General features: G+C 43.6%; 2 protein-coding genes across 3 annotated transcripts in view; both read left to right on the top strand.

Annotated features, from left to right (window-relative positions):
• The window catches only part of Calm2 (calmodulin 2), a 12491-nt gene extending 8074 nt beyond the window's left edge, over window positions 1-4417 (top strand). The window contains exons 3-6 of the mRNA XM_021186404.1: window positions 2002-2145; window positions 2219-2325; window positions 2737-2872; window positions 3772-4417. Of these exons, the coding sequence (XP_021042063.1) occupies window positions 2002-2145; window positions 2219-2325; window positions 2737-2872; window positions 3772-3800 (416 nt within the window). The 3' untranslated portion in view covers window positions 3801-4417. The remainder of the gene's footprint in view (window positions 1-2001; window positions 2146-2218; window positions 2326-2736; window positions 2873-3771) is intronic.
• A 5243-nt stretch (window positions 4418-9660) lies between these two features.
• Stpg4 (sperm-tail PG-rich repeat containing 4) overlaps window positions 9661-15115 on the top strand; it is a 41122-nt gene continuing 35667 nt past the window's right edge. The window contains exons 1-3 of one of the 2 annotated variants that reach the window (XM_021149813.1): window positions 9661-9825; window positions 11726-11785; window positions 14460-14717. In XM_021149813.1, coding sequence (XP_021005472.1) covers window positions 9742-9825; window positions 11726-11785; window positions 14460-14717 — 402 coding nt within the window. In that variant the 5' untranslated portion in view covers window positions 9661-9741. The remainder of the gene's footprint in view (window positions 9826-11725; window positions 11786-14459; window positions 14718-15115) is intronic. The other variant, XM_021149811.2, reaches the window with a different exon arrangement.

Genomic DNA, 15115 nt, shown 5'->3' with positions numbered 1-15115 from the left:
GCCCTGGCTGTCCTGGAACTCACTTTGTAGACCAGGCTGGCCTCGAACTCAGAAATCTGCCTGCCTCTGCCTCCCGAGTGCTGGGATTAAAGGCGTGCGTGCGCCACTACGCCTGGCATACTTTAACCTTTTAATAATTTAGTAAATGATTGACTATGGATCTATTCTGATAATTTATTTCTAGATAATTTGTGCATCTTGTTTGTAGGTGGGGAACACATTGATTTGTATAGTAATTAGATTAGTGTCTTTAGTACTGTATACAAGTTACTCAGTTATTGCACCCAGTTCCTAATTAAGCTTCTGACGGACGGATAATAGATGAGTTCCTCGGGAGATGTTGGAATGGATAGACCTGTGCATATATGTGGAGAGAGAGAATCATGTGCACGTATGTGGAGAGTGTTGAGTTACCACAGATGAGTCAGTGCAGCCGAACCCAAGTAAAAAGCTGACCAGGTGTTTATATGCTGCATAAGTGACTTGGTGTCCTCAAAGGTAATAGGATCTGGTAATTGTTTGGGTAATTTTCACAAAAGAACTCAAATCAGGAGGCAGTTTACACAGTAGAAGCAAAGAGGAGGGGAGCTTTGAACCAAAATACTGGTTGCAGAAGTAGGAAAAAAACGAATCAGTAGCATTTAGTACAGCTTTTTTATAGACTTCAGGGGAACTAGTTAAAGTGACTTCCTTTGTTTTTGCTTAGTTCCTGGAGTGGCTGAGGATTATAAAATTACATGTCTTTCTTGAGGTCAATCAAGGGGAATCTGTTTTAAATTGGATAGTCTGAAGGATGAGAAAATGCGGGTCTTTGTGAATGGGCATAGACAAAATGACCAGAGATTAAACGGAAACAGACAAGCCCCAGAGCCGTGTGAGTGTAAGGTGGAAAGGAAACTGCAGTGTTCTTAAGGAGGCCGAGAGAGGTGTGAGTTAGTCAAGTTGAGCTGAAGGTCTTCAGCAGGTGATTTGGTAATACCAATAATGGGTTAATATAGAGGGATGTATGCAAGTAGTGGTGCTCTCCAATTTAAGGAAATTATTATAAAATTTGAAGTTTTATGTCAGTGGACAAAGTCTTTAGATAGATGGGTGGGTCTAGAGATGATGTGAACCAGAACTGCAGAGAGTAACTTACAGCAGAGACAGACTAGCACCAGCACCATCTCATTTTCTTAAACATGTCAGGTACAGTTCACGTGGCAGAGCTTAGCAGCTCGGGAACTTTGGAACTGCTGTTTTGTTTGCAAAAAAGTCTAATCTGTTTAGAAAAATACCTTATTTACTTGTTACCTATTGGTTTGACCTTGTTATTGCTTTGTTATCTAAGCTATGACCTTGGGAGTACCATAGTTAATTTCTCAGTTTCTGTCTTGAAGAGAAAAGTTTCTTTTTTTTTTTTGGTTTTTCGAGACAGGGTTTCTCTGTATAGCCCTGGTTTCATCAATACCCTGATACCAGTTCAAATTAGAAGGAACGTGATCATAATTTCATACATTCTTAAGAATAATGTATATTTTACTTTTATAATAAAGTTTTAAAGCTTAAAAAGTTTTCTATTCAAAATTGCCTTTGTTCTCTATAATCTTAGATCTAAGTAGACATTGATAGCTTGGCTCAATTATTAATATCAGTATTTGATGGTTTGTTTCTTGATGTTAGGAAACTAGTCCATTTAATATTTTTCTGAAGTTCTTGCTTTGATTTAGTATTTTGTTAATTTTAGTCATAATTTTAGACATGAAGGTCCCTCTAAACAACTGTCTGAATATTGGATTTTCCTGAGATTTTTAAACCTTCCTGGTAGCTCAGTATGAACACATAGTGGCTTGGTTAGCCAAAGATTTTGACAAATTCTCACAAGGTATTCCCACCTAACTTACTAGGAGTCCGAGTTCCACTTGAGATGCTGTCTGTTGTCGCTTTCTTGGAGAGTTAGTACACTTTACTGCAGGGCCGTGGTGCTAACCTGTGTGTCTGGACTTGTGTTCTCTCTGGCAGAGTTCAAAGAAGCCTTCTCACTATTTGACAAGGATGGGGATGGGACAATAACAACAAAGGAGCTGGGGACAGTGATGAGGTCCCTGGGGCAGAACCCCACAGAAGCAGAACTGCAGGACATGATCAATGAAGTGGATGCAGATGGTGAGTGTAGCTTGGGCTGCAGGGTTTGTCACAGAGGCGTTGCATCTTGTATGTTTACACAGACTATTTTCAGGCAATGGCACAATTGATTTCCCTGAATTCCTGACAATGATGGCAAGAAAAATGAAAGACACAGACAGTGAAGAAGAGATTAGAGAAGCATTCCGTGTGTTTGATAAGGTAAGGCTCGGGCGCATTCGTGGGCAGTGGAATGAGACCAATAGGGCCTCCCCGGGGACCCCGTGTAAACTTACTGCAGAGGATGCATATGTCATGTGCCTTTGGAGCCAGGGAGTAGTAGCTCGAGACAGCCTACTTAATGACATTTACAGATCAGGTAGTGTGGATTCTCTTCACTTTGTGTGAAAAAAGTCACCCCTGCCTCCACATCCACCCAAGACAGGGTTTCTCTGTGTAGTCCTAACTGCCCTGGAACTCCCTGTATACCAGACTGCTGCAGACTCAGAGAGATCCACCTGCCTCTGCCTCCACTTGATAGAAATTTCTAGAGTCTACTTTTGTAACATGAAATTGTTCATTAATGTAGGAATTCACGTATTACTCAGACATCATCCTCCCACTTTGTTGTAGGATGGCAATGGCTATATTAGTGCAGCAGAGCTTCGCCATGTGATGACAAACCTTGGAGAGAAGTTAACAGATGAAGAGGTCGATGAGATGATCAGGGAAGCAGACATTGACGGGGACGGTCAGGTAAACTACGAAGGTGAGTCACAAGGGCTGTCTCGCTAGCTAGCACACTCCACATGCTGAATTAATTCTAGGTAAAGTTACCAAGGAGGCTCATAGCTGAAGATCAGTAATCTTTACCTCCCGAAATTTGGGTGCTAAAATAGTTCTCACTAAACTTATGTCATTTAAAATGTCTGCCAACAAGGCTCCATGACTCACCTGAGAACTCCGACTCTCAGGTCTATACCTGCACCTAGAACACTGTAACAAGGTGTTGTTAGCATTTGGACGGAGCTGTGCAGTTTTTGTAGAAGGTGATGGGATCATTTTAAAAGTTTGAAATTTTACTGTGAATTTCCTAAAATGAAATTAACAGACTGTATGTGACTAGGTTCAGTTTCTTTCTTTCTGACTCCAGTCTGGAATGGTTTTAATTCAAAACTATCTTGGTTACTTGAAATTCGGATGGCTGCTTGGGAAGTGAGGGTTTTAGAAATGGAAAGGACTTCTTTCTGCCTTCACTTTTCCACGACGTAACAGTTGTAAGCAGCATAAATGTTAGCCTTATAAAAGTTAAAACAGCTGTTGCACTGAGGTTACAATTGACTTTTGACCTAACTGATATAAAATTTAAGTGTAAACTAAGCCAAGAATGCTCTCCCTCCCGTTCTGTCCTGGGGATTGAACTCTGGGCCTTACCTATGCTAGGCAACTGTTGTACCAGTAAGCTCTGTCCCACAGCCCCAACATTAACTGCCTCGTGTTTAATGACCTATCTAAGTTTATAGTGACTTATGAAGATAAACTTTGGCCATTAACTGGCTTCCCTGCTGCTGTGGTGATTGTAGGAAGGGACAGAGGTGCAGTGTGTGATCACGCTGGCTTGTCCTTTGGATGACTCACGTTTCTGTGTTTCTTTTTTTTTTTTTTCAGAGTTTGTACAAATGATGACAGCGAAGTGAAGACATTGTACAGAATGTGTTAAATTTCTTGTACAAAATTGTTTATTTGCCTTTTCTTTGTTTGTAACTTATCTGTAAAAGGTTTCCCCCCCCCTACTGTCAAAAAATATGCATGTATAGTAATTAGGACTTCATTCCTCCATGTTTTCTTCCCTTATCTTACTGTCATTGTCCTTAAACCTTATTTTAGAAAATTGATCAAGTAACATGTTGCATGTGGCTTACTCTGGATATATCTAAGCCCTTCTGCACATCTAAACTTAGATGGAGTTGGTCCAATGAGGGAACATCTGGGTTATGCCTTTTTTAAAGTAGCTTTTAGGAACTGTCAGCATGTTGTTGTTGAAGTGTGGAGCTGTAACTCTGCGTGGACTGTGGACAGTCAACAATATGTACTTAAAAGTTGCACTATTGCAAAACGGGTGTTTTATCCAGGTACTCGGACACTATTTTTTTGTACTGCTGGTATTGTACCAGGAACATTTTCTTTTATTGTTACTTGCTTTTTAAACTTTGTTTAGCCACTTAAAGAAAACCTGCTCATGGCACAACTTGCCTCAAATCCATTCCAAGTTGTATATTTGTTTTCCAATAAAAAAAAATTACAATTTACCCAATTGTTGCTCTGAATCTGAGTGATTTAATAACTATTAGTGTCTGATTTGGGGGATAGTGTGTGAAATTGTTTTCTCCATGGTGTGAGGTAGACTCTTGTAGGAACTTCCTGCCCTTACAAAAATTAAAAGCCCTTTTTATGGCTGAGCCTTTAAAGGCAGAGGCAGGCACGTCTCTTAAATTTAGGGGCCAGCCTGATGCCTGGTCTACATAGCACATACCAGGCCAGACTGGACTCCACAGTGAGACCCTGTCTCCAAGAAGAAGAAAAAAACCCTTTTATAAATGAACCTTTTGTAAGGAATTGGGATGTAATACATACTTACCATTTACCTTTTCTAATTTAAAGATTTTAGGTTGATGGGTATGAGTGTTTGGCCTGTATGTATACCACATGTGTGCCTACTGCCCTTAGCAGTCAGGAGAGGGTACCGGGCCCAAGAACAATGTACCAGCTTGTGGATGCTGGGAATGCACGCATCCTGGTTCCTCAGTAAGCACGAGTGCTTTCAACTGCTGAAGCCCTAACTCTCCAGCCTGGCTTCCTACCTCTGAGAGCAGCTGCGGCTTTGTCCGCAGCTCACTAGCTGAAGGATGCTATGATTTACCTTTGTTTCTTAGCTTCTCAGAGAGCGATTGCAGCTGTGCTTGCTTATCTGCTTATATATAGCCTGGTTTACCATAACACAGTTTTAGGGTTAGGTAAGCAGATCACCTAAGCTGTATTTTTTAGCTTTTGCTTGTTTCTGCTGCCATTGCTTTCTCTGTAATTTAGGTTCAAGGCATGGTTACCAAGGTTTTCCTTTTCTGCTATTTAAATATCGAATTCCCTAGCAAACCACAGCCAAGGTTGAAAGGGTGAGTGGAGTTCTTCCATGCTTACTGTGGCCGAGAGATTGAGGGTTGTCCTGGACGGTGGGGCAGCTCATTGCACAGTAGGTTACTGCCTTGTTGCTATAGAGGGAGGGAGGGAGGGAGGGAGGCAGGGAGGTCAGGCACTAACCCTGCTCATCCTGTTCCTCAGGTGAAAGCTTTGCTGAAATAGATGGCCATTTGGGAGGCCCTGCCATTGAGCGGTGTTAGTCTTTTTTAGGGGGGGGGAGGGGGGAGCGGTTGGGTTTTCGAGACAGGGTTTCTCTGTGTAGCCCTGGCTGTCCTGGAACTCACTCTGTAGATCAGGCTGGCCTCGAACTCAGAAATTCACCTGCCTCTGCCTCCCGAGTGCTGGGATCAAAGGCGTGCGCCAGCACTGCCGGGCTGCAGTGTTAGTCTTTAAAGGATCATAAATGTTTTCCCTGGGGTGGTAAATGGCTTTCACCTTTGTGGATGCCACTGTGAATGATCTTCAGGTCTGCTGTCCAAGATCTTAGTTAATTTACATACAAGATGCCATCACTGTTGCCAAGGACTCTTTCTGGATGTCCAGTGAGATAGTGATTCTTTTTAATACTCTATGCTGGCCTTTTGGCTTAAGTATTACCGAGTTTTAAGCCAGGTGCCCCTGTAAAATGAGAACAGTTCCATTAATGTATTTTTTCCAGTTGTTTGGAAGTCCAAATAAATTAATAACTAAGGTACAAATAACCAATAATGAAGTTAAAGAAAGTGTGTGGTGTGTGTGTGTGTGTTGGAATTACAGTGTGTGCCACCATGCCTGGTGGCTTTCTTGCCCTCGTGCTGGGACTCGAGGCCATTGAGCTACATCCCTAGCCCACTTGTGCCATGTTTTTTAGTGGTTTTATGTCATAGAGCACAGAAGACATACAAGGAGTGTTACCCTCGTTTTCCAGGATATTGAAAAATACATAATTTCTATGATCACAGATGTTCAAACCCTTGGAACTACTCTGTAAGCAATCATTTGAGCCAGGACTAGGATTAAAACCATGTCCAAGTCTATCGACAATGTTAGTGTTTGTTTTGCAGGACTGTGTAGTAATTAATCCTTGAATGCTATGTGTAGCATGTTTGCTCTGAGATGATCCTGCCAGTTAAAGCACATTTTTAGAGATGTGGGTGCATATGACTGCCATGAGTTCATTCAGGACCTGTGGAGAGGAGGAGGAGGGTCAGGGCCTCTGAACTGCCATGTGGGTGTTGGAAACCAAACCTAGGTCATGTGTAAGAGCAGCAAGTGCTCTCTAGCTGAGCTCAAGCCCTCAAGTTTAGGAAATCATTTCTGTGTCAGGATAATGTGTTAACCATTTATGGTGGTGGTTTTTCAGTTTGAGATCAGTGAATGGCAGTTTAAAGTTACTTTCAAGAGGTATTTGGCACAAACTTGGGAGTCAAACTCTTCAGCCTTGAGGATTATCCTTGGGAAGTAAAATTTCCCAAGAAATTTTAGAAAAAACATTTTTGGAGGTCTGATGGGTAACAGGTATTACTAGACACTAATTATCTTGTAGTTCTGTCTTACATTATTGTTAACCAGGAAAGAAATCTTGATCCTTTATACAGTGGTAGCGGTGGGTTTTGTTTAGTTTTTTCCTTAACTCCTTGAACTTCCACCTTGAAGTTCTAATCCTCCTTCTAACCCACCTCTTCCCCCACACTCCCCACCCCCCAGCACTAGGATGCCACCCTGTGCCCAGGCTGTGTGATACTGGAGCTAACTTCACGGCTGGGGCATGCCAGACAGCAACTGCCAAATGAGCCTTGTTGCAGCCCCAGCAATGTTTTCCGCAGCTTTGTTCGGTTTGCTCTATGGATGAAAGTCCTTGAAACCAGTGACCTACATGTTTCTAGTCAGGGTAGACTGTTTTTTTCATCTGGTTCCCTTCTTTTCACTTGCACACCTTGTGTAGGTTTCTGGACTTCTCTGTACCTTCTTCATAGTCTTTAGTCTCTAGGGTCTCAGTCCCTCGTCTGCTGAGCCAGTTTTACAGGCTCAGCCAAAATAAGAAAGTGCAATGAAGCTGGGGGTGGACTTGATTAACCTGTCATATTTGAGAACTTCGTGTTTATTTTCATCTTAACCATATAACTTCCATCCATTTTATACTTGAATTCCAGGGCCTTTTAAAAATAGTACATTGAGAAGCCAAGTGAACTCCTGTAACCTTGGCACCGGGAGAACGTGGAGGCCCAGGGTGCAGGGGGCTGGAGAGAAGAATGCCAACATTTTAGAGAAATTAGAGGAAATGCTAGCAGAGTTACCAAGGATCTGCGGCAGGCCTGCTGCTCAGCAGCAGGTAAAATATGCTTGCCTCGTGGGCCTGCTGAGCTAGAGCCCAGAGCCCACGTGTCCGTGGAAGGAGAGAAAGTCACAAATCTTAAAACGGGACAAATTTTTCTTAGTTCCTGTCCTGGGATTAAAATCAATTGTGTTTTCACAGAATCACAAGATGTTTCAAGAACAGCAATTAAAAATAAAATGTATGTGTATGGTGTTTTGCCTCCGTGTTTGTCTCCTGTGTGTGTGTGTGCCCGGTGCCCTGGGAGGCCAGAAGAGGGACACCACATCCCCCAGAACTGCATTTACAAACAGTTGTAGGCCACCATGTGAGTGCTGGGAATTGAACCCAGGTCCTCTGGAAGAGCAGCCAGTGTTTTTAACTGCTGAGCAGCCTCTCTAGTTGTGAACATCAATTTTTGAAAGGACCAGTAAGTTAGGTTGATACCAAGATAGAACCGCTCTTACATAAGGTCCTCTTGTGTCCCGATTTAGGTATGTGTGTGCATGCGTATCCCAGCATTTAAGTAGAGGCCCCAGGGCAGCTTTGAGAGTCAGTTTTCTGCTCATACCACATGTTTTCCAGGGATGTTAAACTCAAGATGATCAAGCTAAGAGGCCCAGGACGTTGTTTTTCCCCTCAGAGCTCCTAGCCCTGAGACTATTTTCAGTTTATGAGTGCTTTGCCTGTAGGTATGTGTGTGCCCCCTGTGTGTGCCCCGTGTGTGCCTTGCTCGTACCTACAGGAGTCGGAGGCATTGGATCTCCTGGATTTGGAGTCAGGATTGTTGTGAGCCACCGTGTGAGTGTTGGGAACGTAATCTCAGTCCTCTGGGAAAGCAGCCAGTGCTCCTAGCTGTGGAGTCTCTTCTCTGGAATTAGATGGTTTTAGGGAACAAAGTGAGAGAAGAAACAAGAGTACTCACTCTTGAAAGTTGGTGGTGAGAAACCAAAACCTCATGCTGTTGAGGGCAGTGACAATTTGGAGCTGGCCAGAGCTGGATTTGAATTCTTGGGCTTCCAGGTGTCATGGTGTCACCGTTGAAGGAAGCTGTCCTCATTCTTCAGATGGAACCAATTAATGCCTGCCTTGCGAGGCTTGCCTGGAGCGTAAGTGGAAAATAAGGTTGAAAAACTTTTTAAAAATCTTTCTGGGGCTGGAGAGGTGGCTCAGTGGTTAAGAGCAGTGGCTGGTCTTCCAGAGGTCCTGAGTTCAATCCCCAGCACCCACATGGTGGCTCACAACCATCTGTAATGGAATCTGATAGATACCCGTTTTTTGGCATGCAAGTGTACATGCAGATAGAGTGCTTATACATAAAGTAAATCTAAAAGAAAGAAAGAGAGGGACAGAGAAAGAGGGAAGGAAGGAAGGGAGGGAGGGAGGGAGGGAGGGAGACTAGAGAGATGGCTCAGTGGTTAAGAACACAGCTCTTCCAGAGGTCCTGAGTTCAATTCCCAGCAACCACATGGTGGCTCACAACCATCTGTAATGAGATTCGATGCCCTCTTCTGGTGTGTTGTGTCTGAAGACAACGACAGTGTACTCACATACATACATACATACATACATACATACATACATACAATATATTTTTTTTTAAAAAAGCCATTTGTTTAAATTTTTTTTTCTAGGTTGAGAAGCTACAGCCAAAAGAGACAGAGAGGCCCACTGGGCAAAAGGCCTATGAAAGAGACGGATAGGTGGTCTGCTGTCATAGCCAAGGGGCTAGCCTGGTGTTCAGGATTGCCCCGATTCCAACCCGAACTTGTTATGGTAGAATGGGATCTTAAAACTAAATATGCTACCGGTTTCTCTTTCTAGGATGTGGGTTTGATGGTGATTTGTGAGGGAATGGTCGAGTTTGTGGGGTGCCTGTCTATTCACACGGAAGAACTCAAGCAACTTCATAGTCCCCTATATTTTATGACTCACACACATGGCCATCTCAAAGAGAGTCTACTGAGTCAGCTTCGCTGAAGCCTGCCCCGCGCCTCGCCTCCCTGTCCCCACCACTGGAGGTGACCTTTAAGGTTTTTTCTGCACGAGGCTTTCACACGCGCAGGCTTGGAATTCATCGGCCGGTGGCCGCGCGGTTCCTAGCGGTTTCGCGGCTTGCCAGCACTGACCCGTAGCAAGAGGAGGTCGCAATGGCCGAGCCAACCGTTGTCATAGCCCCCACCACAGTACCAAGAGAAGACCTGGGACATGGGGAGCCGCTCCTCACGACTGCGGTAGGGTAGCCTGCCCCTTGTGGCTCCGCAGCCAGGGCTCACGGAGCCCGGAGCCTTTTCCGCATCCCTACTTCAGGCCCGCGAGCTGCTTAGCCTTCTTGCCGAGAGACTCTTATCTAGTCTGGAGCTGCCTGATTCTTTGTTTTATTTGATTGTGATTTGATTTTCTTTTTCTCTGCCACTTCCCTTACCTTCTTTCTCCACCCCTACCCTCCCCGCCACAATTTACTACAGTCAATAGAGGGATTAGATTTTCATCCTTTCACTTGCGTCTGTTAAAGAATGAAGTTTGCAGTTCTGCCCTGCCCTGCCCTACTTTAGTGCATTTAAAAAAAAAAAAAATCGGATGAGGGATGTTTAGCCTATCATTTATGTTCTCCTTTAAAGTGAATCTAAAATGATAGGTGGTTGGATTATAAACCACTCGTCTGGGTCAAAGGGACAGCTCATTTGTTCTTGACTGTTACCCGTCCCAGCCCTACCTCCCTCCTCTGCTTTGGAGCAAGATGCAGGAAACCTGTTTTGACCTGCCTGAGAACAATTTCTTTCTGACTGCAAAATGTGCAACTAGAAAATCAACAGGGATCTAATAAAAAAACATGCTGGGTGGGAAGAGGTTGATTTGGATGTACATGGTATATCAAACCATGGGAATTCTTTTGCTATTTAGAGAAATGTACGTAGTTCACAGTGGCACTATAGAACTCATGGAATTGATTTCAGTTAGAAGACAGGGTGGGTCGCATCTGCCGTTTTTTACCAATTATTCTTTCGGGTATTCTTGCTTGAGATTCCCTATTTCATATTATAAAGTGAAAGTAGAATTTGATATTTTCATGATTTGTAATAGCACAAAAAGAAAACCCAAACACCCAGGTTCTGTGGACAGTGGGGCTAAAGAAAACCTGGGGTCATCAGAGTTTATATGAAGTGCTTGCTGTCGAGACAGGAAACCCAGGGGAAACAGGCATACCTGATCTCTCGATATCTCTCTCTCTCTCTCTCTCTCTCTCTCTCTCTCTCTCTCTCTCTCTCTCCCTCCCTCCCTCCCTCCCTCTCTCTTTCTCTCTCTCTCTCTCTTTCTTTCTTTCTTTCTTTCTTTCTTTCTTTCTTTCTTTCTTTCTTTCTTTCTTTCTTTCTCTCTCTCTTTCTCTCTTTCTTTCTTTCTTTCTTTCTTTCTTTCTTTCTTTCTTTCTTTCTCATTTTTTTGGTTTTTCGTGACAGGGTTTCTCTGTGTATCCCCGGCTGTCCTGGAACTCACTCTGTAGACCAGGCTGGCCTCGAACTCAGAAATCCGCCTGCCTCTGCCTCCCAAGTGCCACATTCTTAACTTGACAGATGAGATGTTAAAAATAAAACTTAACCATTTATCAAGCAAAGACTTAATAAATGTGGCTGTGTGTATTTGTGTCCCACCCCTCTCTCCATGTGACTCCCTGGCTGGCCTGGAGCTCACTGTGTAGACCAGGCTGGCCTAGAACTCACAGAGATCCACCTGCCTGTCTCCCTAATTAAAGGTGTGCACCACCACACCTCCGTGCCCAGATAGTGTTTATTTTTATAGTTCTGTGAGAGAGCACAGCGCGGAAGGGTTGGCTGAGCAACTTGCCCAGGGCATTTGGTCACCACAGAAAGGAGTCATGGCGTAATACTACCCTAATGCTCTTTTAACATCTCTGTGAGATACAGTATTTCTTTTAATGTCACCATAGAGATTTTAGATACTAAAAACCTCTTAACATCTTAACAATGTAAGGAAATAGTACGGGCAAAGGGTATGCCGCTTTCGTTTTAATAATGGTAGCTAGTTGGTTTGGTACGGGCAATTTAGGTTCCTCAGGTAGATAATTTCAAGAGATCACCTTCTAAACAAATAAGCAGATTTTTTGTTTGTTCATAGAAACAAGTCAAGAAGACGCCAGGTCTTGAGAGAGAAGGATGGTGGAGGCTCACAGTAACGGTCTGTACACCCTCGCTCTTTCCAGTTCCACACTTGTCTTCCTTCCCCTGGTTTTAGTCAGTCCTGCCTTTTCAGGCAGCAACACTTAACTGTGAGAAAACCGAGTCTGCTCAGCTCTGCACACGTTGCATTTCTACTTGTGCTTTTAGAACTGGCTAAGTTCTAAAATTTAGGATGAGACATTAGCTTTAAGCGTCGAATGTAAGAGTTTAAAGCGTGAAAGAGATCTAGAGATCCTGGTGCTTGCTTAGAGAGTGGCTCGCTAAGGCCAACCTACAATCTTGGTCCCATCCAACCTCTCCAACCTAGAATCTCAGTCTCTTTCCTCTGTGGCTTCTGATTTTTGTCACAGAGAAGCAAGCCAGTTTGTTAACACGATGTCCTAGTCAGGGTTACTGATGCTCTGATGAAACGGATGAATCCCGAGTCCAAAGCAACTGAGGGAGGAAACGGTTTATTTCAGCTTACACTTTGGTTAACAGTCCATTACTGGGGAAAGTCAGAGCAGGAACTCAAACAGGGCAGGAACCTGGAGGCAGGAGCTGATGCAGAGGCCATGGAGGGTGCTGTTTACTGGCTTGCTCCTCATGGCCTGCTCAGCCTGCTTTCTTAAAGAACTCAGGACCAGGGCTGGAGAGATGGCTCAGAGGTTAAGCACACTGACTGCTCTTCCTAAGGTCCTGAGTTCAAATCCCAGCAACCACATGGTGGCTCACAACCATCCCTAATGGGATCTGATGCCCTCTTCTGGGGTGTCTGAAGACAGTACCATGTACTTACATATAATAAATAAATAAATCTCAAAAAAAAAAAAAAAAGAACTCAGGACCACCAGGCCAGGAATGGCACAACCCACAGTGGGCTGGGCCTTCCCCCATAAGAAAATGAGCATATGAAAATGCCCTCCTGTTGGATCTTACTTTCCCTCCTTTCAGATAACTCTTGTGTCAAGCATGACTAGCCAGCACGGATGGTAAGTGTATCAAGTACATAAGAATAAGCTGGTAGCATATGAAAGAATGGCCCTTTCACTCTCTCAAAGGACACTTTTGTATTAAAGACATTTATCTATCAAAAGGCTTCAAAAATAGAGGCAAATTTCAACCAAACTAATTTTAATTTTAACAAAAGACATGGTCTGAGTACTCACTGGAAAGCTAGCCAGAGACCAGCAGGTGCTAAAACTGCAGATCCCGCCTTATAGCCACACTGTGTCCATGGTTTGAAGTACCAAGCCCCTTCTCGGCCTTGTGCTGTGCACCTTCCTCCTGAGGCTGCGGTTCTGTTTCACTTCACTCTTGAGGCTCGTTAGAAACATGTATCTGCTAGTCAAGCCACTGAACTCTGTAGCGACTCACTGCAATCTGTGGCCAAAGAACTACAGCCAGACACTCATTACCTTTCAACAAGGTAACTTTTGGGCTAGTGAGAATATTCAGGAGATGAAGGTGCCTGCCGCTAAGGCTGAGGTCTATCCCCAGGCCCCATGTGGGGGAAGGGCAACAATTAACTTTACCCTTTGACCTTCACGTGCACACCTTACCTGACATGCCAGACCTCACTCCACAGACACAAAATAAATATATAAAATATGCCTTTTTTTTTTCTTACATAGGGTTTCACTATATAGCCTTGACTGGCCCAGAACTCATTATGTAGATCAGGTTGGCCTTGAACTTGCAGAGCTCTGAGATTCAAGGGCACTTGCAATAAAGTTGTTTATTTTATTTATTTATTTATTTTTACAACTTTATTTTGTGTCTATGAGTACACTGTAACTCTCTTCAGACACATGAGAAGCGGACATGGGATCCCACTAGAGATGGCTGTGAGCTACCATCCACTGAGCCATCTCTCCAGCCCGCCTGTAATAAAGTTTAAAGCTAATTTTTAGCCCTGGTTCTAGTACAGTGTCCTGAAGTTGCTTCAGAGAGGAATCACTCAGTGCTTTTGAGATTTTTCTCCTATCACAAATGTTTGGGAGCAGGGAGGGCTGGCGAGATTCGGGCTCAGTGGTGAAGAACAATGACTGCTCATCCACGGGACCCGGGTTCAATTCCCAGCACCAACGTAGCTGCTAACTGTTGCTTAATTCTAGTTCCAAGGGATTCAGCATTCTGCACTGACTTCTGTGCATTCTGCGAAAACGTAGTAATACCTAATATATAAAATAAAAATAAAGAATATTAAGAAAAATGTTTGTTAGAGGTGGGAGAGCTGGCTCAGCAGTTTAGAGCACTCGTTGCTCTTGCAGAGGTCCTAGATTTTGGTCTCAGCCTTTACCTGGTAGCTTACAATCATCTGTAACTTAAGTTCTAGGGGGTCCAATATCTTATCTGACTTCTGTCGGCACTGGACACACATGTGGTGCACAGACAGACATTCAAGTAAAACACCAATAACACCTCTAATCTAATACTTGGGAGGCAGAGGCAGACAGATTTCTATAAATTCAAGGCCAGCCAGGGCTACATAGTGAGACCCTGTCTCAAAACAAAATTAAAACACACAAACTCACATTCAATATTGATTCACATACAGTACAATAAATTTAAAGTATTTGTTAAAATTGATAAAAATTTTTTTTAAAGTTAGAAATGACCCTTCAAGGACAATGCCTTAGGGGAAGTCACAGGTCAACACAGATCTTACAACCAATGTCAATTCTCCTCAGGATACTCCAATACCTGGGACTTACCACTTAAGGACTTTTATTGAAGACGCCCTATTAAATCCAGTGAAAGTAACCTACAATTTTAAAAACGAAGGGAGGAAAAAGCCCCCTCTTGTGCTGAGAAACGATCCGGTCCCAACTGATCTCCCACAGTATAGTCCTCCTGACTTCTTGGAGCTGTTGAAGAAGCAGATGGCCTCATACTCTTTCAAGGACAAACCCCGGGCAGATCCCAGCACACTAGTTGACAAAGATGAGGTAAGATGCTACTATCAGTGTTTGGTGAGAAAAGCTGTGAGAATACATGGTGTCTGTGTGCGTGTGTGTGTGTGTGTGTGCATGTGTGTGCGTGCGTGTGTGTGTGTGTGTGTGTGTGCGCACACGCATGTGCTTTAGACACAGAGTATAGATCCAACACTTAAGGAAAACCCCAGCATACCTCATTCCCTATAGAAATCAAACAAGGCAGAGACTGCTCAGTGGTCAGAACACTTGCTGTTTTTGCAGATGACCTGAGTTCAGTTCCTTGCAACCAAGTCAAGCACCTCCCAAATTCAGCTCCAGGGGATCAGATGCCTCTGCTCTCTTTAAGCATAGATCTGTATTTACATTTACACACACACACACACACACACATACACACACATACACACACA

The sequence above is a fragment of the Mus caroli genome, chromosome 17 (assembly GCF_900094665.2).
Source record: "Mus caroli chromosome 17, CAROLI_EIJ_v1.1, whole genome shotgun sequence".
Lineage (NCBI taxonomy): Eukaryota > Metazoa > Chordata > Mammalia > Rodentia > Muridae > Mus > Mus caroli.
The sequence above is the reverse complement of the archived record's forward strand: the minus strand, read 5'-3'. Positions and strand labels throughout refer to the sequence as shown.